Source organism: Colius striatus, chromosome 7, assembly GCF_028858725.1.
Source record: "Colius striatus isolate bColStr4 chromosome 7, bColStr4.1.hap1, whole genome shotgun sequence".
Lineage (NCBI taxonomy): Eukaryota > Metazoa > Chordata > Aves > Coliiformes > Coliidae > Colius > Colius striatus.
The window spans coordinates 100642-123624 of record NC_084765.1 but is presented as its reverse complement, the minus strand read 5'-3'; the positions used below and the strand labels follow the sequence as shown (position 1 = coordinate 123624).

Genomic DNA, 22983 nt, shown 5'->3' with positions numbered 1-22983 from the left:
ACGGCTGAGAGCTCTTGGGAGGACCATTTGAATCTGCAAAGGGTTTAAAGGGCACAGTGCAGAGTCTTTGTCCTGGAGGAAATGCCTGGGATGACACACATTATCCTGGTAGAAAACAAAAGCTGCCTCACCTGAAAGCAAAGAGTTTCTCTCTCTCTTTCAAGCTCTGTTGTTGTGTAATGAACCCTCTGCACAGAGAAGGTGTTCAGGGAGGTCCAGCTGCAGCAGTGACAGTTTGCCTCAGCAGCCTCCTGGCTAGCTGCAAAAGCCAACAAATGTTGATCCATTGGAACAATTTCTTTAGAGGAATCCCCTTACTTGTCAGATGAACACCCTTACAAAGGGTCAGCTCTTTCCCTGTCAGGTCTGACCTCTGCCCTTGCTTTAACAGCTGTCCAAACGCAAGCTTTGGCGTGTGGCAGGGGGTGACAGAGCTTTGCTCTGCAGAGCCCCAGCCCCCTGCTCAGAGCACGGGCTGCCAGGTGCCACAGGAGGCAGATCCCCGCTGCCTCCACCTTGGGAGGTGCTGCAGAGAGTGCTGGAGGCTGGGAGCCGCCTGCCAGGCTAACAGGAAGCCAGGAGCTATTTGCGGGGATGATTCATGCGGAGGGCTCCAACCCTCCCACCCACCTTCCCCTTCTCCTCCATTGATGACAGCAGTCCTGGAGTGGGTGGACTCCTATTTCCAGGCCTCGGTGAAGGGTCTAAAGTTAGCCAGGATGAATCTGGGCCGACTGAAGGACTGTCTGCTACTACGGTGTGTGAAGTCGGTCCTGCTTATCAGGAGGCCTCTGCCACACAGGAGGGCTGTGATGCTTTGCAGGAGCCACCCTGCCAGTGTGATCAGACAAGCAGGCTTCCACACAGCTCACCTGTCTGCTGCATCCACCTTCTTATCTGCTTGTTCCCACGTGAGGTTAAGGGGGTTTTAGGGGAGGGCCCAAAGGGTGCTGCTCTTCCCTGCTTTTTGACAGGAGCTGGAGTTCTCTCAGGGTGCAGAGGGCATCCCCACACACACTCCATACTACATTCACCTCCATCCTGTCTGTGCTGGGTGTTTCTCCTGCAGGACCCCCAGCAATGGCAGATGCCCATCCCCTGCTGCTGCCCTCTTGGCAGCCTGCTCACAGACATCAGCTGCAAAGCTCACAGACATCAGCTTCAAGCCTCCTGCTGGGCTTTGGCGCAGTCCCAGGGCCATCTCAACAGCAGGACACTTTCTCCTGCCTGACAGGAACATTTGTTTTCCTCGTTTTCATCTGAGTCCTCATTCTGACATCCTCATTCATTCATCTCCACATCAAGGCTTTGATTTATTAACGTGGTTTTATGCTCCTCGGATACATGCAGACACTCACCAGACCTTTTGCTCCCAACCAGCTTGGGAATATTTTTCCCCCATCTTGTTTGTTAGCAGTCAGTCTGGATATCCCCACCAGCCCAAACCCACCTGCTAGTCCTCCATGCCCAGCAGTCTGCTGGTTTGCTTTGTCACTGAAGAGCAAGGGGCAGGGCCTGGGCTTTCTTTGGTAGCTTCCAGAGCAAGCTGCCCCCCTCCTTCACGTGAAGCCAGTGAAACCAGGTGAGCAGCAAGTACTGGCTGCTCTGGGCTGGGTTTGGCAGTTTCACCTTTCCAACCTTTACTTTAGGTACTTTAAAGTAGCTGCTGCTGTCTGACCAACTTCCTGTCCCAATTTAATTCCTCCAGAGCAGTGGATACTTGGGAAACCCCTTTTGCTCAGTGCTCTTAGGGTTTTGCTGGCACAGGATCCAACCACTGCAGGAATTAATTCAGCAGTGGAATAACAGGAGATTCATTAACAGGTGAAATAGTCACAAGCAGTTGAATATCCTCATTATTAATTCAACATTAACCTCATGAGGATGCCTGTGGTGGAAGCTGTGCTGTTGGTGCATGGAAGAGCTTCTAAGGCTTGCTGGGAGGTTTAATGCCTCCCCCATGCTTCACTGCATATCACTGCAAGAGACACTCTGCATGGAAACCAGTCTCAGGCTTGCTCTTGGAAGAATATGTGAGCCAAGGGAGGGGAGCAGGGGGCAAAAGCAAGTGAGAGGTACCTTTGGTTGGTAAGGCTGCTGCTTCCCTTTAAGATGCTGAGAGCCTCTTCTTTTGGCATCATTCACTTCTCCCCTGAGCTGCCTGATGGGACTTATCCAGCAAGCAGGAGCAGCGTTATTACCAAGAGGACACAGTCTCATGGGGGCTGAGCCAAGGTCTGGTAATGGGAGATCTTCAACAGCTCCAGCAAGCTGTGAACCAGGTCTAGGTTCTGTCCAAGGGGTCCCATCAGGAGGTGGGCTAGAAACAAAGCCATGAGATGGGTCCAGGATCCATCCAGAAGATACAGCTAGGAGATGGAGGCTGCCACGTGGGGCAGAGCAGAGTTGAGAGAATCAGGCTGTCAGTGCTCTCTCATCCAGCTATGAGCCTGGAAGGAGAACAGCTAACTCTTGCCCACTGCAACAAACTCCCCAGCCCCTGTGCTCTGCCTCACCCCACTTAACCCCCTCTGCTCTCAAAAACCCAGCCCACCTCTAATAGACTGCTGTTTCACCTGCCCTTGCTTGTCTCCCCTGCTCTCAGGTGGGAGCATAAGGACCTGAGCACATACATCTGTGCCACTGGTAGCGATGCTGGGAAGCTGTGAAGGCTTCATGGCCCAGATTCAGTGTGGTGTATGATCAGCAGCAAAGCACATGGCACAGCTGGGAACCCCTGTGGCAGAAAGCACAGTCTCCTCACTGCAGGGCTGCCAGCCTGCTCCTGCACCAGCTCTTCATCGCTCCTTAACGTTGCGGTGGCCTTTGAAAGAGCAGAGCTCTCTCCAAGTGCTGCACTTGCGTCCATTCACAGTTTGTGACCCACTTTTCCCCGTGTGCTGCCCTGTGTGATTAAGCCAGAAGGAAGGCTGATGAGACTGGACTTGTCAGAAAGACCTACCCTCAGTTTTCTCCTCTGCAGTTTGATGAATGTGCAGTCTCCTGTGATATTTCCCAAGTGCCCTGTTGTTACCCTGACAGGGCTGGCTCCTGCTCACTGCAGTGCCTGTGCTGGAGTGATGCTTCCCCTGGCAGTAATGGGGTGCTGCTGTGCCCCTCAGCCTTGACAGAAGTCATTTTCCCAAGCTGTTCTCTATCATCATTCCATCATCTTTGTGCTTGTTCTTTATGTTCTGGTAGCAACCAGAACCCCTCGCCACAGTCCTGCACAAGGCACTGGGTGCACAGCATGAAAAAGAGACTCTTTATGCTCTGAAATGCTTAAAACACAAAATCAAAGTGCAGTGATCCTTGTCCTTCCTCCTCAGGCAGTGCTTCCAACACCCCCTCTCTGCATGGTGAACAGAAAGCAATTGGGCTCCTGAAGGGCTTATTTCATTAGGAGCTTTATTAATTTGTGTCACAGATAAAAGCTACAGGACCTGTGCCAGAAGTGATGGAGTGTTGGTTTTCTTAATGGCTAATAAAGCAGTAAGTGCTGAAATGCATTAGTGCCTTGTTCTGGGGTGAGTGGCCAAGGGTGGTGAGAGTGCTGCAGCAGTGTCTCGACACATTAGCAAGGTCTGGCCTGTGCTGGCACCAGGAGTTGCAAGATGTGGGGTCGAGCTCTGATGCTAATGCATTAGGTGATCCTGGTGCCAGTGCTGAGCTTGCAGCAACACCAGTGTAATGCTGCACTGGCAGGTGGCAGAGCTGGTTGTGGGAGGCAGAGCCGGTTGTGAGATGCAGACCTGGTTGTGAGGTGCAGAGCTGGTTGTGGGAGGCAGAGCTGGTTGTGAGATGCAGACCTGGTTGTGAGGTGCAGAGCTGGTTGTGGGAGGCAGAGCTGGTTGTGAGATGCAGACCTGGTTGTGAGGTGCAGAGCTGGTTGTGAGGTGCAGAGCTGGTTGTGGGAGGCAGAGCTGGTTGTGAGGTGCAGAGCTGGTTGTGGGAGGCAGAGCTGGCTGTGGGATGCAGAGCTGGCTGTGGGAGGCAGAGCTGGCTGTGGGATGCAGAGCTGGCTGTGGGAGGCAGAGCTGGCTGTGGGAGGCAGAGCTGGTTGTGGGAGGCAGAGCTGGTTGTGAGATGCAGAGCTGGTTGTGAGGTGCAGAGCTGGTTGTGGGAGGCAGAGCTGGTTGTGAGATGCAGAGCTGGTTGTGAGGTGCAGAGCTGGTTGTGGGAGGCAGAGCTGGCTGTGGGAGGCAGAGCTGGTTGTGGGAGGCAGAGCTGGTTGTGAGGTGCAGAGCTGGTTGTGGGAGGCAGAGCTGGCTGTGGGAGGCAGAGCTGGTTGTGAGGTGCAGAGCTGGTTGTGAGATGCAGAGCTGGTTGTGAGGTGCAGAGCTGGTTGTGAGGTGCAGAGCTGGCTGTGGGAGGCAGAGCTGGCTGTGGGAGGCAGAGCTGGTTGTGGGATGCAAGGCAGTGTGGCTCAGGATGTTGACAGCATGAGCTTACAGGTTGGGAGGGTTTTGTTCTGGAGCTGTTTCCCCATGTAGAGATCTCGGGCTCCTCACTCGTTCCAGCCACACTGAGCAGATCAGGGTGTGAGGAGTGAGTGCCACAGACAAGGACAGCCAGTACCTCTTGCATCTCCTGCCTTAGAGTGGCAGCACCCCTTCTCCCCCTGGGAGAAGGACGCAGGCATGTCCCACCCTGATGTGCTCAGGCTGGTCTGATCTCCGTGCGAGGCAGAAGCCTTCACCCTGTTGGCAGGTAACACCTGGGACCCTGCAGCCTTCTGCTCCCTCTCCACTGCCTGCTGGGCCCCAGGTGGAGCAGAGTGTGAAGCCAGGGAGGTGGTGGCACCGGAGCAGGGTGTTCAGCAGGGCCCAGAGCAGCTACTGCAGGTGCTGCGACAGCATCACAGCTCGGCACCACGAGCGCTGCTCACGCCCACGTCCAGTTCCCGCGCCCACGGGAGCAGACACCCAGGCCCCTCCACTCCTGACTTGCTTCTCCCCTTGCAGGGCTGCTGCCCAGGGCCTGTCCCTGAGCCTGATGGAGCGACTGCTGGCGGGCTACGGGGACAGGGCGGTGAGGATGCTGACGGTGCAGTACCGCATGCACCAGGACATCATGCTCTGGGCGTCCGGCGAGATGTACGGCGGCCGCCTCACCGCGCACCCGGCCGTGGCCCAGCACCTGCTCAAGTGAGTCGCTGCCCCTCCCTGCTCTGGGACCACACAGTGTCCTTGTGAGCACACAGCACACAGGCTCGGTCCCTTGCCCCTGTCCCTGCAACAGCGTTTCTGTGTCGGCCTTTGTTCCATGAGGAACCACGAACGGGAGGGGAGGGATTGTCTTTCCTCCTGTGTAACAATGAGTCCTGTCTTCTGTCTCCTCCTTTGCGTGGTAAGCAACAGAACAAAGCCCCTCACACCTGCTGAGAACACATGAGTACCTACAGGCCTGACTGCAGGGGGTGTGATACCCCAAGCAGTGCTTCTGTCTCATTCAGGAGACCACACGTGGGTCCGAATCTGAGGGCCGGTGTATGTCCCAGCATCAACATCAGAGATTCCCTTTGCAGCTTGGGGCAGTTTCCTGCCAGGCCAGCAGCTGTACCACTGGATCCATTCCTTGTGTGCAGTGTTTTCCCCCTCTCCTGGGTAATTTCAAGGCAGGGGCTCTTCATTGCCGTGGCAGCGTGGGACAGGCAGCGTTTGCCAGCACACGCTGTGGCTGTCAATAGCTGGTGCTGGTACAGTTGCAGTCAGTGCAGCTCTGGGAGGTGGAGGGGAAATCACTCATTCTCTGTTGGCCTTGGAGAAGCACAAAATCCCACAGTGCAGGTCTGCAGGGAGTCAGTGTATTTTTAGCAACAGTTTCCTCTAAAGGCAGATATTTAGTAGTCAGAAACAAATCTCTTCCCCAGGAATCTCTACATGTCACAGCTACAGTTTTGGGCAGAGCAGGAGACACCATTCCATCACACTTGTCTCAGAACAACCTCAGTTGTGAGCAGTGTGAACAGCACATGGGTGGGAAGAGCCAGCGTGGTGCTGGGCACAGCCCCAGCAGCCTCAGCAGCGCCCAGCCCACGGGGGCTCCAGTGCTCCTGGTCCTGGCCACACTCCAGTGACCTTTGGACACTGGAAATAGCCACTAGTGAAGAGCACCAGGCAAAAACCTGGTTTTCTCTCCAGCCCACAGTGCAGCTCAGGCCCTGCTCAGGGCCTCATGCTGTCTCGACTCATCATCAAACCTGCCAGTCCACAGCCCCACTGACAGCTCACATGAGCTCAGCAATGCTCAGCTCAGGCCCTGGACCATGGGAAGTCTCTGTGCTTCTGCAGGAGACCAGGCAATGCAGGGGCTTGACCCTGGGCCATGACCATCTCATCCTTCATGATGTTTGTGAGCATCTCCCCTGTTTTCTTGGCTCAGGACAAATGCTTTGCTGAATCCCCAACCAGAGCAAGAAATGAGTAAGTTGTTTTCTTTGATAGTTCTAGTAGAAGCTCTCTTGGAAGCAGAAGCACCTTAGGGAAGTGGAGGGTCCTGAAAGGAGATGCTGTAGCAGGGGCCTTGTCTCAAAGTGGAAGCTGCCTCTACCCCCACTTCCCTGCCTGTCCTTTGGAGGCAATCCTCCTCCTCCTCTCTGCCATCTCCCTTGTTTATTTGCAGACTCTGGGGTCCCAGCTCTCCATCACTCGTATGTGATGTACCATAACACGTCACTGCTTCACATCTCCAGGCTTTCTGTTCCTGCCCTCCACCACCCAGCCTCTTCCTAGGCTGGGAATTCAGCCAGAAACTCCCTTGGCCATTAAAATACAGGTTTTGGTGGTGGCTTTTCTCCTTTCATACAGCAGCTTTAGCTGTAGAAATGACATGAAACCCCAGCTCCTCTGTGGTTCCTTGTCCTCACGTTCTTCTCTTGCCTGACAGCACTGCTGTCAAGTCTCTGGTAACACTTCAGGCACTCTCTCTCCCCCTCAACACTGTAAAAGCCAGAAAGCAGCTGCCACATCTCCTTAGGGATGCATCTCTGTCCTGTTTGAGGCCACTGAAGTGAGACACTGCGCCCCACACGCTTGAGAAAGCTCTCAGTGCTGCTGCCTGGCCCCTGGGACACTCTCCAGAGCCCTCAGCTCTTCCTTTGCCTTTTGGGAGGGCATTTAAGTGGCAATCCTGTGGTGCAGAGCAGTAATGGCTTTTCAGCTACGAGTCTTTGGCATTGCAGAGCTCCCCTGGGCCTGGCTGTGGCTGCTGTCCTGGCACTAACCCCAGGAAGCCTGGAGCTGAAAGCTGGGGGGCCCTCCTGGGTTACTGCTGAGCACAACATCAGGAGCACCACTGCAGAGGCAGAGGGGACCAAAGCTTGGTGGAGCAGGAAGAAGGGAACCTCAGTTCCTGTCCTTGACCAATCTTCCTGTGGTTCCACCCCCAGGACACTGCTGTTGGGCACCAGCCTTGTCCCTCAGGAGCAGAACCCAGCTGGGCTTCCCCTCTGCCCACGCTGGGAGGGGTAAGCAGGGAGAGATGGTCCCTCTGGCATCGTTCCAGCCTCACTGACTGTCCCCTTCCCACACACCTTGTGCAGGGACCTGCCGGGCGTCACGGCTACAGAGGAGACCAGCACTGCCTTGCTGCTCATAGACACTGCTGGCTGTGGCCTGTTTGAGCTGGAGCTGGAGGATGAACAGTCCAAGGGGAACCCAGGTACTGTCACTGGGAAAGTGCTGTTGGCCAGAACTGGGTCTCAGCCTCCCACGGGCCCTGTCCCAGAGATGTCCCCTCCCAGGCAGGGAGGGGGGGCAGGAGGGTCCCCAGGCTGCCTGCACACGGCTTTCCTCCACAGATCCTGTTGCTCAGAGCAGAGTGGCTGCAGGGCTGTGGTGATGGGGTGACTGTGCTGGCTGCCACGTGCCCTTCAGCCCTTGAGAGACGTTTGTCCATGCTGGGGCCTGGGCAGGGGGGGGATCCCCGTGACAGACACTTCACACAGGTTGCTGGGGCAGGTAACAGCAGGCAGAGCACAGGCCTGTGGCAGAGGGGCTGCAGAGTGGCCCAGAACAGCCTCCCAGCCCCCTGCTCCTTCCATGGGCTCTACTCTGGGAATTTTCTTCAGAAATTGGCTTTCCTGCTGGTTTTTGCCTTGAAAAAGAGGTTTCCTTATGGAGACCATTCCAGCAAGGCAGGAGACCTCTGGAAGCGCTGGTGCTGCCTCCTCTGCATCCCCAGCTCCATGGCAGGAGGGTGGCTGTGGCCTGCTGCTCAAGGATGCTGCTCAGGCTCCTCTGCATTCACTCTGGCATCCCCACTTCTGCCAGCTGGCTCTGAGCAGGCTCCCAGAGGGGCTTTGCCAGGAGCTGCTGCACGTGGGCCGCCCGGTGTCTGTTGCTTCACCTGACACTGCACACATCCCAACCTCGCTATGGAGACAGCTCTGCTGAAAGCCTTTCCCCCTGGCCCAGCCCCAGCCTTTCCTGGCCAAAGAGCTTCTTTGGCAGCGTTGGCTGCCTGCTTCAGGGATGCATTTGTCTTCCTCCCTGCTCACCAGTGCAGATCTCATGCCAGCAGCAGATTTCTGAGGCTTCAAGTGCCTCTCTGGCAAGACAGGGAAAAGAGACTGTAAAATACAAGGATGGGTTCTACCAGTTTGAGTATCTTCTGCCTCCCTTTGTTTGCAAACCCACCAGAGCCTCAGTGCCTCTCCGTTTTCCACACAGCAGTCCCCTGGCCCTGCTGAACAGGGAGCCAAAGGGGCTTGTGTAAGGGTTTTTGAGCAGGGGATGAAGTGCACAGTCCCAGAGTCTGGGAGGCAGCCCCTTGGGCACATTTCTGCAAGCCACAGCCTGTCTGAGGTGGCAGCTCCAGCCTCTGCCTGCCAGCCCTCTCCCACCCGCTCTGCTCTCTGCCCTAGGGGAGGTGCAGCTGGCTGCTCTGCACATCCAGGCCTTGGTGGAAGCCGGCGTGAAGGCCAAAGACATCGCTGTCATAGCTCCCTACAACCTGCAGGTGAGCTGGGCCTCTGCTGGCAGCTCCTCTGGCCCGCTGCGTGCCCACAGAGCCAAGGCACGGGGGGGTACAAAGCCTGGCACCTGCAGCAATGACACCAGAACATCCCCAGAGACAGGGGAGGAAGATGGCAGAGCCAGATGGTCTAATTGCCTTTTGTGGCCGGTTTTGCTGCGCTTAAGCAGCTCGAGCCCATAGAGGGGAGAAATATTGGGTGGGTGTTTCCACTCCCAGCCTCAGGAGTCTGCTCTTGACCTTTGGGAGACGTGAACACTCATCCTGGAGGGTTTGAGAGGAGGGGACTTCACCCAGACAGTGCCATTTTAACCCTCTTCACCCTGTGCTCTTCCATAGAAGACACCCACTGTGTGTTTTCCAGGTGGACATGCTCAGAGAGAACCTTTGCCACAGGTATCCAGACCTAGAGATCAAATCAGTTGATGGTTTCCAAGGAAGGGAGAAGGAGGCAGTGATCCTGTCCTTCGTGAGATCCAACAGGAAAGGTGAGAGTGCCCTGCTGGGGAGTTGCATCCTTGGGGAAAGGGGGAGAAACAGGAACTGTGCTGATTGCTCCAAGGTCGCCCTCAATGCCAGGTGCTGTGGTTTAATGCAGCCCTCACAGTCTCTAGATGAAGTGACTGGCAAGAACCTTCCTTTTCAGCCTTTAAGTTTTCTAATGAACAAATAGATGTGCTGAGGAAGACTCCCATGCCAGGCAGCAGCTGAAAAGGAAGCCAAGGCTGCTTAGTTTGAAGGTTCCCTGGCTCTTGAGGCCAAAGAAATTTTTGAAACAAGGGTCCCAAGAGCAGCTCATGTCACATTAGCACCACATTTACTGGAGTGCTGGGCACTCCTGGCAAAAGGTGAGAATCTGAGGGGCTTGTGTCTTGGGTTTGGAGCCTGTTGTGGCTCATGTCCCTGAAAAAACGCCAGCAGGAGCTGGCACTGCCAGTCATGCACAGCAAATGCTGCTCTGGGAGCGGAATCTGGAGCAGAAAATCGAGTTCCTTCCCGTCAGCAGCTGCAGCAAAAGTTAATAGCTGGAAAAAAGCTGCTGTGGGGCTCCTTCAGCCAGGCTGTGGGCCATGAGGAGGGGTTTGGGGGCCATGAGGAGGGGTTTGGGGGCCATAAGGAGGGGTTTGGGGGCCACCAGCTCAGGCAGGGGCACACAGGGCCGCTCCATGGGCCACCCCTCAGGAGCCAAACCCACCCTCAGTGATGTGCTGTTGTCTTGAAGAGGAAAAGGGGGAAGCATGCGTGGAAGGAGGAGGCTTTTCTTGTCAGGAAAGCTCAGAGCAAGAAGAGCAGCGTTGTGGGGAGAATGGAGGTGGGCACAGGACTAAGAATAGTCCTTGTCCCCAGTGACTCCGCAGGCGCAGGCGCCGCGGGGCAGGAGCCGCTCCCGTCGCTGGGCCCTGGCTCTGGGCACAGCTCTGCTCTGCCGGGGGCACGGGAGATGCCGTTTGTGGCCTCAGCAGAAATCCCTGCCCTCTGTGCAGCTGCCTTTCCCAGCTCAGAGGCGGGCAGGGACCGTGGCCAGCACAGCCCATCCCGCTGCAGCCCCCCAGCCGGATCAGAGGGGTCGGACTCGCCCCTGCAGGCAGCTGACACCGCACCAGACAAAGTGGGAATGGTTCTGTGAGCTGCAGAGCACGGAGAGGGGCTGAGCCACAGCCTGATCCCCAAAGGCAGCGCACAGCAGCCTGCTCAGAGCCAGAGCTGGAGCCAGGCTGCTCACTGCGCCGGCAGAGACCTTCATTTCTTCCCAAGCAGCCTCCTCTCTATCCCCAACAACTGGAAACTCAAAAGCCACCCACACTACCCTTCATTGCCAGCTGATCCTCACTGAGTCAGCTCTGCATTTGCCGTCTCTTGCTGCTTTCCTTTGAGAGCACAGGCAGAGAGCAGAAGCAAACCTTGCAGAGCTGCCCAGAGGGGAGTTTGGGGGCAGGTAGGGGGGAGCTGTAGGGCACAGGGGTTATTCCTTTACCTGCAGTTCCTCCTCTGTCACAAGCTGAGCCTCTCCCATGCTGCTCCACGTTGCATTTGCTGCCAGGTCTCAGCCTCACCTCGTGTCGTGGGCCAACCAGGGAGATCTCCCTCCTCTCCACGTGCCATCCATCCTCTTCCCAACCCCGGGAGCTGAGTGGGGCCCTGGCTCTGGCCTGTGGGTGGGGAACAGAGGCAGGAAGACGAAGGTAACAGCACGAGTCAGGGACCAGAGACCAGTGAATGCTGACTCCTGCCCTTCAGCCAAGCAACCCTTCAGTCACCAAAGAGAGGCCAGGGCAGGGCTACAAGATGCTGAGGGGATGTGTGAGGAGGAAAGGCTGCAGCCCTGGGGCTGCTCAGCTGCAGGAGAGAAGCCTGAGCTCAGGGGCACCTCAGCAATGCTGCTCAGTCCCTACAGGGTGGGTGGCAGGAGGCTGAGGCCAGTGTTTGGGGTCTGGTGGCCAGTGCCAGGACAAGGGGGAACAAGCACAGGCTGGGACACAAACAGTTCCACTTGAAGACAAGGAGCAAGTCCTTTGGTGCTGAGGGGAGGGAGCCCTGGCCCAGGCTGCCCAGGGAGGGTGTGGAGGCTCCTCAGGAGGTTTCCAACCCCAGCTGGACACGTTCCTGTGCGCCCTGAGCCAGGGGAAGCTGCTGGAGCAGGGGCTGGGGCAGCTCTGCAGGGCCCTGCCAGCCCCGGCGCTGGGGGTTCCCGCGCAGACACAGGCCTGCGTCCGGCCCGGTGCCCGCTGCCAGCGCTGCCCCTGCTCCCCCTGCAGGTGAGCTCGGCTTTGTGGGGGACGACCGGCGGATCAACGTGGCCGTGACCCGCGCCCGGCGCCACGTGGCCGTGGTGTGCGACAGCCGCACGCTGAGCTGCCGGCCGCTGCTGCAGCGCCTGCTGCGGCACATCACGCGGCACGGCCGGCTGCGCAGCGCCTTCGAGTACCTGCCCGACCTCACGCCCACCAACTACGGCCCCGTGGCTGCCAGGCCCCCCACGGCCCCCCGCACGCGGCCCCCCGAGGCCCCCCGCACGCAGCCCACCAAAGCCCATGGGCACGGAGCGGCGGCCGGGCGGGCGGAGGCGCGGCAGGGCCGGCACGGCACCGGGAGCCCGGCGGCAGAGGACGGTGCCGAGGGGCTGAGGGCCACGCTGGAGGCGTTCCTGCAGAGCTCAGAGCGGCAGATGGACTTCCCCCCAAGCCTCAGCTCCCACCAGCGGCTGCTGCTGCACCTGATGGCCGAGGAGCTGGGGCTGTGGCACGGCAGCAGCGGCCAGGGCAGCGCCCGGTACCTCAGCGTGCGCAAGAAGGAGCCCCCCGAGCCCCCAGCAACCACTGGCACCAGCCCCAGCACACAGCCACGGCCTGGCCGGGACACTCCTGGCCCTGCAGAGCCCGGCCAGGACGCTCCTAGCCCTGCAGAGCTCAGCCAGGACACTCCTGTCCCTGCCAATACCAGACAGGACGCTCCTGGCCCTGCAGACCCCAGCCAGGACGCTGCTGTCCCTGCAGACCCCAACCAGGACACTCCTGGCCCTGCAAACCCCAACCAGGACACTCCTGGCCCTGCAGACCCCAGCCAGGACGCTCCTGGCCCTGCAGACCCCAGCCAGGATGCTCCTGGCCCTGCAGCGCCCAGGGGAGGCAGCAAGGGCCGGGGGAACGTGGACCTGAGAGCCCTGCACCTGGAGAGAGTTCAGAGGGACAAAGCCAGGCGGGAGGAGGAGGCAGCCAGGAGGGCTCAGGAGCCCAGAGCCCAGCCTCAGAGCAGCAGCAGCAGGAAAAAAGACAAAAGCAAAGGCAAAGGTAAGTCATAGGATGAATCTCTCCTCAAATAGGACAGTTAACCCTGGAACAGACCCCAGCTTCTGCCCCCGGGCCTTGGGATTCGCCTGCACGCCTGGAGCCTGGCTTCTGGGGAGCTCTGACCATGGGAGCTGGCAGCCCTGTGCATCAGCTGGCTGCAGCATCGGGGGGAGAGAGAGGTTCTGGAGGCACATTTCTTAAGGGGAAAACTAAAACAGGCACCCTTTCCCTGGAGGAGAGGCTCGGGGGATAGACTGGAGACTCTCAAATGCAGGGAGGGGAACCCGGGGGAGAACCTGGCCCACGCTGAAGGAGGCGGCTGCCTCCCAACCGCAGAGGCAGGGGAAAGCGGAGCCAGGGCAGCTCCCCAGCAGCCCGGGCTGGAGCTGCAGGCTGCCCTGGGGGTGGCCTCCCCCTCCCAGGAGCTGGCTGAAGGGCTGTGTGTGTTCCCCGTGGCCTCCCCAGGACAGGCAGCGGGCCGGAGCGGAGCGGCAGAGGACGACCTGGACGCTGTGCTGGCGGCTGCCGGCACCTGCAGCTTCCCCGGCTGCACGGGCAGGACCACGGCCCTGGGGCAGCTCTGCCCCCTCTGCAGCGCCTGCTTCTGCCTCCAGCACCAGCTCCCCGAGGTACCCGCGTGGGGCTGGGCAGGGCTCTGGGGTGAGTTCCCTGCCGGGAATGCAAAGCAGGAGCCTGTGGCCGGGCTGTGCTGGAGCTGCCCGTACAAAGCGCTGCAGGGGAGGACGTGGGCTCCGCACATCCCTTTCCCCTCGTGCTTTGTGCCCTTTCCCCGGCCCTGGCGCTGAAGAGAGGAGGCTGAGCTCTGGGGCACCTCAGTCACACAAGAACCTGAAGGGTGGGTGTCAGGAGGCTGGGGGGACGCTTTCCTGTGGTGCCCAGTGACAGGACAAGGGGAATGGGCACAGGCTGGAGCACAAACAGCCCCACTTCCCCACACGGAGAAACTTGTTGAGGTGAGGGAGCCCTGGCCTGGGCTGCCAGTGCCCATTCCCTCCCCAGTGCCCATTCTGACTCCAGTGCCTGTTCCCCCACCTCCCAGTGCCCATTCTGACTCCAGTGCCCATTCCCTCCCCAGTGCCCATTCTGACCCCAGTGCCTGCTCCCCCACCTCCCCGTGCTCAGTGTGACCCCAGTGCCCATTCTGTGCCCCCCAGTGCCTGTTCTGACCCCAGTGCCCGTTCTGTGCCCCCCAGGTGCACGGCTGTGGGGAGAAGGCCAAGGCCCAGGCCCGGCAGCAGCTCCGCAGGGACGGGCTTTGCCCCGGGAGCAGCCCCAGGGACAAGCCCCTGGACCCGGCCAGGAGAGCTCACCTGCAGCGGCGCCTGGACAAGAAACTCAGCGACCTGAGCAGCCAGAGGAAGAGCAAAAGGAAAGAGAAGGAGAAATGAAGGGTGGGAATGCCGGGGGTGTAAGCTGGGAGCCAGGGGTCGGGCTGGGCCGAGCCCCAGGGGAGAGGGAGCTCTCCTTTTTGGGCCAGGCAGCCCGGATAAGCTGTGCCCGGGGCTCCTGAAGGCGAGGGCAGGGGAAGGGGAGCAGCTTTGTCCCTGTTCCCCTCCTCGGCAGAGTGGGAGCTGTGCACAGGGAGCTGGGGCTGTGCACGGAGGGCTGGGGACACCAGAGAGACATTAAACACAAGGCACTGGGCTGCGGCTGGGCTTGTGCTGTTGGTTCCTGCCGCGGTGAGGGGATGAAGGGCTGTGGGCAGGGACCCCCCAGGGACCGTCTGCTCCCGGAGCAGGGCACAAAACGGCCGCTGCAGCTCCGTGCAGCCGGCCCGGAGGGGGCTGCACCCCGGCTCAGCGCTGCCCTGCCCGCGGCTGCTCCCACCCCCGTCCCCGCAGCCGCCCCCTGCCCACGGCCCCGTTGCGTTTCCCTGCCCCTCCTGCAGAGCCCCGTGCCCCCGGGGAGAGCCCCAGCAGGGAGGCGAAGGCAGGGCACGGCCACGGAGCTCTGTGCAGCCCCCTCAGGCAGGAGGGAGCCTGTGCCCCCCAAAACTCATCCGTGTCCCGCGTTGTTTCCCGTCGACTCTGCAGCCCCCGAGGAGCAGCTCAGGCAGCCACAGCTTGTGCACACGCAGCCTGGAGGAAAAGGTGCTGAGCTGCTTCTGCAGAGGCTGGGCTGGAGAGGGGCTCAGTGAAAAGCCCCCAGCTGCACATGCCTCATCGTTTTGGGGCTGAGCATCTCCTGCATTGCCCACAGCTGGTCTCGGCGCTGGGGCAGGGCACAGCTCATCTCCTCCCGACCCAGGGCTCGGCAGCCTGCGAGGGCTGGGGCTGTCTCATCCCGGGTGCTGGATGGGATCAGCTAATAAGCTCACCAAACCTGTTAGGCCCAGCTGTGAACAGCTTCCCAAAAAGCCCACCTTGCTCATGTCTCAGGAAGGCTCATCCTTCAGAAACTCCTCCCCGTGCCGCCCCTGCCCCGGGCAGACCCGACCTGCCCCCAACCTCCCTCAGCTCTTGGCCCCGGCTCCACGGCGACAGATGGGCCCTGGGGCTCCCGGAGAGAAACGGGGAGGAGGAGGAGGAGGAGGGACAGAGTGTGGGAGAGGCCAATCTGTGCCTTGGTGAGCGGTGCTGAGCACGGGCTGGGGAAGGGAGCAGCGAGGGGCTGCAGAGGGGGAGTCACAGCAGCGGAGCAGGCAGGAGAGCTGCAGCCAGCTCAGGTACCTCAGCTGTGGGGGCACCAACCGGGGCTACACGGCTCATTCACCCCTTCTTTCATTCAAGCAGCCCCATCCCTGACCAGGCTCAGCCCCTGCAAACAGCCCTGAGCTCCCAGCCTGGGCTCGGCCCGCCAGCCCCTGCCAGGGGGATGCTCCTCACAGCCCTCCACCGCTGCTCAGGTGCAGACACCCTGCAGCCCTCAGAGAGACCGGCCCAGATTCACCGAGCGTGAGCAAGGGCGGGGAAAACCCACCTGCAGCCCAACCTGCTTTTTGTGCCGTCGCCTCTCCCCGTTTCCATTCTCGCTGGAACCATTCCAGCCCCGGGGCAGCACACCAAGATCCCGACACAAACCCCACGCACACGCGAGAGGAACAACGCTGGGTGGCACTTTATCAACCCCCATTCCGCCAAACGCACCTTCCCAGCGCCCCCTCCCCAGGAGCCCTCCCCGCCGGGCTCGGGGGCGGTGGACGGGGTCGGGGCGGGTTTGGGCTCCTCTGGGACGGGTTTTGGGCTCCTCTCGGGGCGGGTTTTGGCCTGGCCGCAGCCCCCAGCGCATGCGGGAGCGGCCGGAGCGGGGACAGCGCGGACCAGGAGCCGCTCGGTTCTGCGGGTGCCTTGGGAGCCCCCGGGAAGCCCGGCCCGGCCCGGCCCGACCCGCGGGGCTCTACCGGCGCGGTCCGCAGCGGCTCCTGACGGACTGAGCCCCGTCCGTGCCGGGACAGCTCCGTGCCGGGACAGCTCCGTGCCGGGGCAGCTCGGGGCCGGGACAGCTCCGTGCCGGGGCAGCTCGGGGCCGGGGCAGCTCCGTGCCGGGACAGCTCCGTGCCGGGACAGCCCGGGCTCCCCCCGGCCCAGCCTAGTTCCTCCGGAGCGGGTGCCACATGGAGACGGGCTTCCTGAGCGTGGCCAGCATCTGGTTCCAGTGCGTGACGCCGGTCCTGCCGGCCGCGGGGCCGATCAGCACGTGTCCCGTGTTGTCGGCGTGGCCGTCCTCGCCGCACTCGGCCACCGTCACCCGCAGGGACAGATCCTGCCGGCCACACCAGCCCGTCACAGCGGCCCCGGCACGGCGCGGCCCCGGCGCTGCTGACACCCACCCGTGCGACCCCCACACCCCCTCCCCAACACACCAACCGGTGCCACCCGTCCGCACACATCCCCCCCGTGCCCATCCCGCCCCCACCCTGCTCACACACATCCCTCTGTACCCCCACGAGCATCCGTCCCGCCAAACCACCCACGCACACGGCACCCCCGGCTCCCGCCATGCCCCCGGGACCCCTCACACCGCAGGAAGCCCTCCCAGGGGTCTGAGGACCTCGAGGAGCGGCGGGACATGCCCCCCCGGCTGAGACAGACCTGGAGCACGATGGCTGGCACCGAGAAGATCATGGCCTCGTTGAACACGGGGTTGGTGTCGTCCCTCTTCACCGCTGTCTTCTTCTTGCTGATCTTCCTCCCGTCCTGCAGCAGGTACACCTTGACGAAGGGATCTGCTCGGGGTGGGGGGACACAAGAGCCCTGCGGTCACTCGCACATTCCCCCTGCGACACGGGGGAAGGGGGGAAGCCACCTCTGCTTTGCCCCTGCCAGGGTCCGTCCCCAGCAGAGGCCGCTCCGACACGCACCCGTGTCCCGCGGGAGGGTGCAGCAGGATGAGGCCCAGCCCGCAGCAGCCCCAGGACCCCCCGCACCCCCCTCACCTGCGGTCGCTTTGCCGTTGCTCCACACGAGGTTCTTGGCTTTGACCACCACCACCGTCAGGCGCTCGGCCGTGGGCAGGTAGCTGAGGGACAGCAGGATCTCCCCCACCGTGTCCAGCGCCTGTGGGACACGCCACCCGTCACCCAAACCCCCCAGACCCCGGGGTGGGGGTGACAGGCAGACCACCCCCCTTCCCCCCAGCTCGCCTTGTTCGTGTCCTGCAGGTACAGCCAGGCGCTGAAGGGCCGTGCCGGAAGGTCCAGGTCTGACAGCCTGAGCTCGGCCAGCCCGGTGCTGACGCTGCGCTCGTCCTCGTCCACGCCGAAGGCCGAGAAGCGCAGAGCGTGGTCACCCAGCGCCGCGGGGTCCAGCGGCACCGAGAAGCGCTCGTCAAAGGCCACGGCACCGGCGCTGCGCTGCACCTGCGCGGGAGGGGACGTCCTGGAACCACCGCGGGGAGGGGATGGTCCTGGCACCCACCGTGGGGAGGGGATGGTCCTGGAACCACCGTGGGGAGGGGATGGTCCTGGCACCCACCGTGGGGAGGGGATGGTCCTGGAACCACCGCGGGGAGGGGATGGTCCTGGCACCCACCGTGGGGAGGGGATGGTCCTGGAACCACCGTGGGGAGGGGATGGTCCTGGCACCCACCGTGGGGAGGGGATGGTGGAGGGGACGGTCCTGGAACCACCACGGGGAGGGGATGGTGGAGGGGATGGTCCTGGAGCCCACCATGAGGAGGGGATGGTGGAGGGGACGGACCTGGAACCACCACAGGGAGGGGATGGTCCCAGCACCCACCGTGGGGAGGGGACGGTCCTGGAACCCACCATGAGGAGGGGATGGTCCTGGAACCCACCATGAGGAGGGGATGGTCCTGGCACCCACCGCGCGGAGGGGATGGTGGAGGGGACAGTCCTGGAACCACCGCGGGGAGGGGATGGTCCCAGCACCCAGCATGGGGAGGGGATGGTGGAGGGGATGGTCCTGGAACCACTGTGGGGAGGGGATGGTGGAGGGGATGGTCCTGGAACCACTGTGGGGAGCGGATGGTCCTGGCACCCACCACAGGGAGGGGGTCATCCCGACACCCACTGTGGAGAGGGGGATTGTTCCTCTCACCAGCTTCAGGGCAGCACAGGCAGGACGTTGCCCACCCGGAGGGCTGGGAGGGGAGGTCTCAGCCTCTGTGGCCACAGTGGTTGTTTCCCACCTGACCGCAGCAGCCACTCAGCAATTGGGAGAAAACAGGGGCTGTGACCTGTCCCATTGCCTGTTAATTCTTTTAATTACAGAGTGGGTTGCTCTGGTGCTCTCAGGTGCAGGAGCTGAGCAGCCCTGTCCCTGGGGCTCAAGGCTGTGGCCAGCTCAGACGCGCCAGGCTGCAAGATTTGATTTGGCTGAGGGGGAGTGTAACCCTCAGCCCCTCTCCGAGCTGGACACAATGAGCTTCTCAACCTCTAAACCTGCCTAAACCCTGCTTTTTGCCCAATTCTGTCTCTACCTCACATCATTCACGTGAAGCAAACACAGCAGCAGTTCCTCAGGGCCTCATCCTGCGGAGTGCTGGTCCCTGCCTGGTCCCAAAGCACCGGTGAGGGAACTGCTCTGAAACTGTGGCTTTAGAGACCGTTTTTCCCCTCCTGCAGCCCTATTTCTGTCAGCATCCAAGGTGCTGCCTGCAAACCAGGGCTTTGTGCTGAGGAGCAGGGGACAGAAGCCTCAGCCCTGGATGGTGCAGAGCAAAGCAGAGCCATCAGCTCCCCACAGCACCCCCCCTCCAACCCATGTGCTGTGGGTGGGAAACAGATCCCACTGCAGGACCAGGGGGGTCAGCCCCAAACCCACCAGCCCTCAGCCCCCCAAGAGCCGCCCAGGCTGCCCAGCAGCAGCAGGGACACGGTTCCTCTCAGTCCAAGGACATTCTCACATCCTTCTGTCTGCTCCTGGACGTGCCCCATCCCTGGGATGAAGGATGGGAGGAGCTCAGGAGGCAGCTCTCTGCCACCCCCTTCCCAGGGGGATCCCACACTGGGAACACTGGGAACCCTCCCACAGGGTACCCCTGACCTCCAGAGTCCCGGGGGCAGAGATACTGGGATGTGAAGAGCGGGTTTGCAGCGCTCTGCCTTACAGCCCTGGTGTCTGTGTGCCTGCAGCCAACGTTGTGATGCAGGATCTCTGGATGAAAGGCACAAGGGGAGCCTCAGCTGCTACTTAGATCCAACACAAACCATAAGTACTGAGGAGCATTAACGGGGGAGACCCCGCTGCACCTTCATGGCTTGTCTCAGGATGGCAAAGGAGGGTGAAGAGCGCTGGTCAGTTGTACACAATGATGCTAGATAATAAATATCTCCAGAGCATAAACCAGGAGCCTGAGCTCTGGATGGAAGAAGGGTCTTAAACGTTTGGAAGGCGGCAGGTTTGTGCTCGCTGCAACGGTACCTCCACCCCCGTGCAAAGGTTGCTTTAGCAGGATGAATCCTCCTGCTGCTGTCGGCTCCTTTATGTAATATCCTGATTAAATCAAACTGCCTGACCCCGAGCTTGGGATAAAAGCAGCTGCTGAAGGGAAAGTGAGGCTCCTGCTTGCTCAGAGCAGCTTTTGGGGCACTTCAAAAGGCAGGTTTCATCCCCAAAACACCTCTGGCTCCAGGTCTGTGGCTGCTGCAGAAGGGAGAGGCGGCTGTGGGCGAGCTGGGTGCTGGGGACACGGCAGGACACCAGCAGCACGTGCCCAAAACGCTGCCTCTCCTCAAATCCCACCCCGGGACGCTTCCTCCACCTTCTGCACCACCCCCAGCCCCTGGAGCAGGGAAAGTCGAGCAGGAAAACTTGCCACAAGCCACACAGAGGTGACAAACTGCACGTGGCAGGCAAGGGGGAGAAGCCTCTGTCCCTGCCAGGGCTCTGATGAACAAACCCACCCGAGACGCCCCCCTTACAGCACAGAACTGGGGCCAACCGCTCCCAGCCCCAGCGTGCCCAGACCTCCCCAGTGCCCAGGCTCCAGCACTGTCCTGGGGAGCTCAGAGCCCGGGGAGCAAAGGCTGTAGCCGGCTCCGTGTGGCGAGGGGCTCACGGAGGGTCAGTGCCCAAGGGGCTCACAGAGGGTCGGTGCCCGAGGGGCTCACGGAGGGTCGGTGCCAAGGGGCTCACAGAGGGTCGGTGCCCGAGGGGCTCACGGAGGGTCGGTGCCCGAGGGGCTCACGGAGGGTCAGAGCCCCGAGGGGCTCACAGAGGGTCGGTGCCCGAGGGGCTCACAGAGGGTCGGTGCCCAAGGGGCTCACAGAGGGTCGATGCCCGAGGGGCTCACAGAGGGTCGGTGCCCAAGGGGCTCACAGAGGGTCGGTGCCGAGGGGCTCGCGGCTCACCCGGGAGATGCCGACGATCTGCTCGGCCGGGAGGAGGCTGATGCGCATGAAGCAGGACTCGAAGCGAGCGTCGTCCTTCTCCAGCAGGTCCTTGCCCTGCAGCAGCGTCACGTGCAGCGCGGCTGCCCTTCGGTCGTACTCCAGCGACACCTCCACCTGCCCCACCGTGAAGTCCTGCCCGAAGTTGTTCCCGATGGACGAGATGGAGCTGAGGGAGTCGGCCGAGATGGATTTCTTCAGAGGGCCGTAGTGGGCCAAGCCCAGGTCTTTGCTCATCAGCTCCAGGCTCCCCAGCTCGTTGATGCTCTCGAAGGTGTCGTCGGCCCTCAGGCTGCTCCTGCGGCTGGGGGAGGGTTTCTCCAGCGGCCTCTGCGAGCCCGGGGCCGCCCCTCGCTGCGGGACAGGGAGAGGAAAACGCAGAGATGGGACCCTCTGCGGGCAGGAGCCGGGCAGGAGCCGGGCAGGAGCCGGGCAGGGGTGGGATGTGCCGGTGCTGCTGCCAGTTTGGATGCAGCACAGCCCCTGCTCAGGCTCAAGATGCCCCCCCTGCAGCACCGGGCCCCTGCCCGTGGCGTCACCCCCATGAGAGGACGCTCCAGCCCCTCCAGCACCCCGCGTGTGGCCGGGGGAAAGGCGCTGAGCTGCTCTCGCTGCCCCTTTACCTTGTGCTTGGCATCTGAATACGTCGCCCCGTACTTTTGCTCCAGGTATCGGAAGTCGTAGTTGGGGAAGGGGGAAGGGGCCGGGTACGTGCCGGAGCGCCAGAGCTTCCAGAGGTTGAGGGCGGCCACGCCGAGCAGCACCAAGGCGCCGGCGGCGTAGATGCCGATCTCCCACCTTGGGGGGCTGCTGGTGGCTGCGAGGGGGCGAGAGGCAGCGTGAGACGACCACGGGCACGGGCTTCATCCGCTGCTGCTCCCCCTCCAGAGACCCAGCTCGAAGCTAATGGGACAGGGTCGGGCCAGGGGGGGCGGTGAGAAGCCGCAGTGTCCCCCTGGGGTGGGCAGCAAAGGGCAGCCCTTTGGCAGCAGCTTTGCGAGCCGAAAACATGCCAGCCCTGACTGTGCTTTGCGGGGAGGGGTGTGTGTGCCAGCCCCCACCCCCAGCGCAGAGGGCAGATCAGTGAGCTGCTGCCCGCTCCCCCGCAGGGGTCCCGGGGGGTCCCCTCACCAGCACGGCCCCATCCCTCTCTCAGACGTGCCCAGGGCACGGCTGCATCGCCCCTTCCCCTGCAGGGACATCCCGGCTTCCCGCGGGCTGGGGACGCCAAGAAAACCCAGCGATGGGAAAAAAAGGAACAAAACGCTTTTTTAAGCCGGGGGGGGAAGCCCCATAAGCGCTGCGGGTGCGATCCAGGGAGGAAAAAGCCGGGGCTCGCGGCGGGCACACGGAGCGGTTGCTGCTGCATTGCAGCAGCCGCCGGCACAGCCGCGACTGAGCCAACGCTCCGCGTAACGCACAGAACGGGGCGGGGGGAGGAAGACTTCTCGTTGCCGAGCGCTGCCGGGGAGTCCTCCCGCGTCACACCGCCCGCTCCCTCCTTCGGCGGCAGCTTCCGAGCCGGGATGAGCCCACGCGGGGCTCAGCCCGCTCCGTCCTCCCCACAGCCCCCCCCGGCCGGAGACAGCGAGGGGACGGGTGGAAACGAGCCGACTGCTGGCACGCAGAGCGACAGATCTCTCCGGAGGGCCAGCAGCACCCCAGAGAGGTCTCAGGGGTTAAAGCCTCGGGGAGGGGGGACCCGGGTCCTGCTGCCTCCGTCCAGCCCGAACCCCACGGGCTGCAGAGGGACGGGGTTGATGGGATTTATCTGAAGCTCCGCGGCTTTCTGGGGCACTCCGGAGGCGCCTCCGGCTCGAAGGAGCTCACACGCTCCTGCCACGGCTGAGGTGGGGAGCAAAAGAACCCTTTAGTGGTTCCTACGCTGACTCCAGGCGCAAACCCCAGCGCAGCCGGGATCCCGCTGCCCACTCGCACCCGACGGTGGGATGCTCGGGGAGTTTTAAGCCTCGGACTGAAACCAGCCCGGGTGTGCAGCCAAGTGTTCCTCCGGCAGCGAGCGAGCCCCGGCCCGCTCTGCCCCAAACCCCTCCCCTGGGGCTGGCTCCGAAGTACTCACGGCTCAGGCGGTATCTGCCGAGGTGGCCGTGGTCCATGGCAGCCGCTCCGCGCTAGCGGGACAGCCTGCAATGCGGGACGCGGCGGCTGGGGACAAAGGGAAAACATTATAAACAGCTGCCTTCCCGGGTTTTTTTTAGCGGGGATGCTAAAGAGCCGCTCCCCCCCGCCCCCCATCGCTCCCGGCCTCGGCTCCTCTGCCATCACAGAGCAAACGTGTACCGAAGCGCATCAGCCGCTACAAGAGGAGCTGAAGAAGGGGCTGAAACCCCCTCGGGAACCGGGAGAGGGGCCACGCCGAGATGCAGAGCCACACGATTTAGCTCG

General features: G+C 61.8%; 2 protein-coding genes across 5 annotated transcripts in view; one reads left to right on the top strand and one right to left on the bottom strand.

The window, feature by feature from the left end:
- IGHMBP2 (immunoglobulin mu DNA binding protein 2) overlaps positions 1–14432 on the top strand; it is a 33872-nt gene extending 19440 nt beyond the window's left edge. Inside the window, exons 9-15 of one of the 4 annotated variants that reach the window (XM_062000019.1) lie at positions 4965–5147; positions 7544–7662; positions 8867–8961; positions 9341–9464; positions 11733–12764; positions 13230–13424; positions 13979–14432. In XM_062000019.1, the coding sequence (XP_061856003.1) occupies positions 4965–5147; positions 7544–7662; positions 8867–8961; positions 9341–9464; positions 11733–12764; positions 13230–13424; positions 13979–14295 (2065 nt within the window). In that variant the 3' untranslated portion in view covers positions 14296–14432. The remainder of the gene's footprint in view (positions 1–4964; positions 5148–7543; positions 7663–8866; positions 8962–9340; positions 9465–11732; positions 12765–13229; positions 13425–13978) is intronic. The other 3 variants (XM_062000020.1, XM_062000021.1, XM_062000022.1) reach the window with 3 other exon arrangements.
- A 1881-nt stretch (positions 14433–16313) lies between these two features.
- Positions 16314–22733, bottom strand: SYT12 (synaptotagmin 12). Its single transcript, XM_062000383.1, has 7 exons — positions 22658–22733; positions 21201–21394; positions 20539–20931; positions 17368–17583; positions 17161–17281; positions 16817–16950; positions 16314–16487 (listed from the first exon to the last, which is right to left on the bottom strand). The coding sequence occupies exons 1-7, from the start codon at positions 22692–22694 to the stop codon at positions 16314–16316; spliced, it is 1269 nt and encodes a 422-aa protein (XP_061856367.1). The 5' UTR covers positions 22695–22733.
- Positions 22734–22983: the final 250 nt, after the last annotated feature.

Excerpts from the sequence above, each read along its gene's own strand:
- SYT12 (XM_062000383.1), bottom strand. The coding sequence starts at position 22,694 with ATGGACCACGGCCACCTCGGCAGATACCGCCTGAGCC. Across the intron at positions 21,395-22,657 it reads CGGCAGATACCGCCTGAGCC|CCACCAGCAGCCCCCCAAGG; the intron begins GTGAGTACTTCG and ends GCCCCCTCGCAG. Across the intron at positions 20,932-21,200 it reads ATTCAGATGCCAAGCACAAG|CGAGGGGCGGCCCCGGGCTC; the intron begins GTAAAGGGGCAG and ends CCTGTCCCGCAG.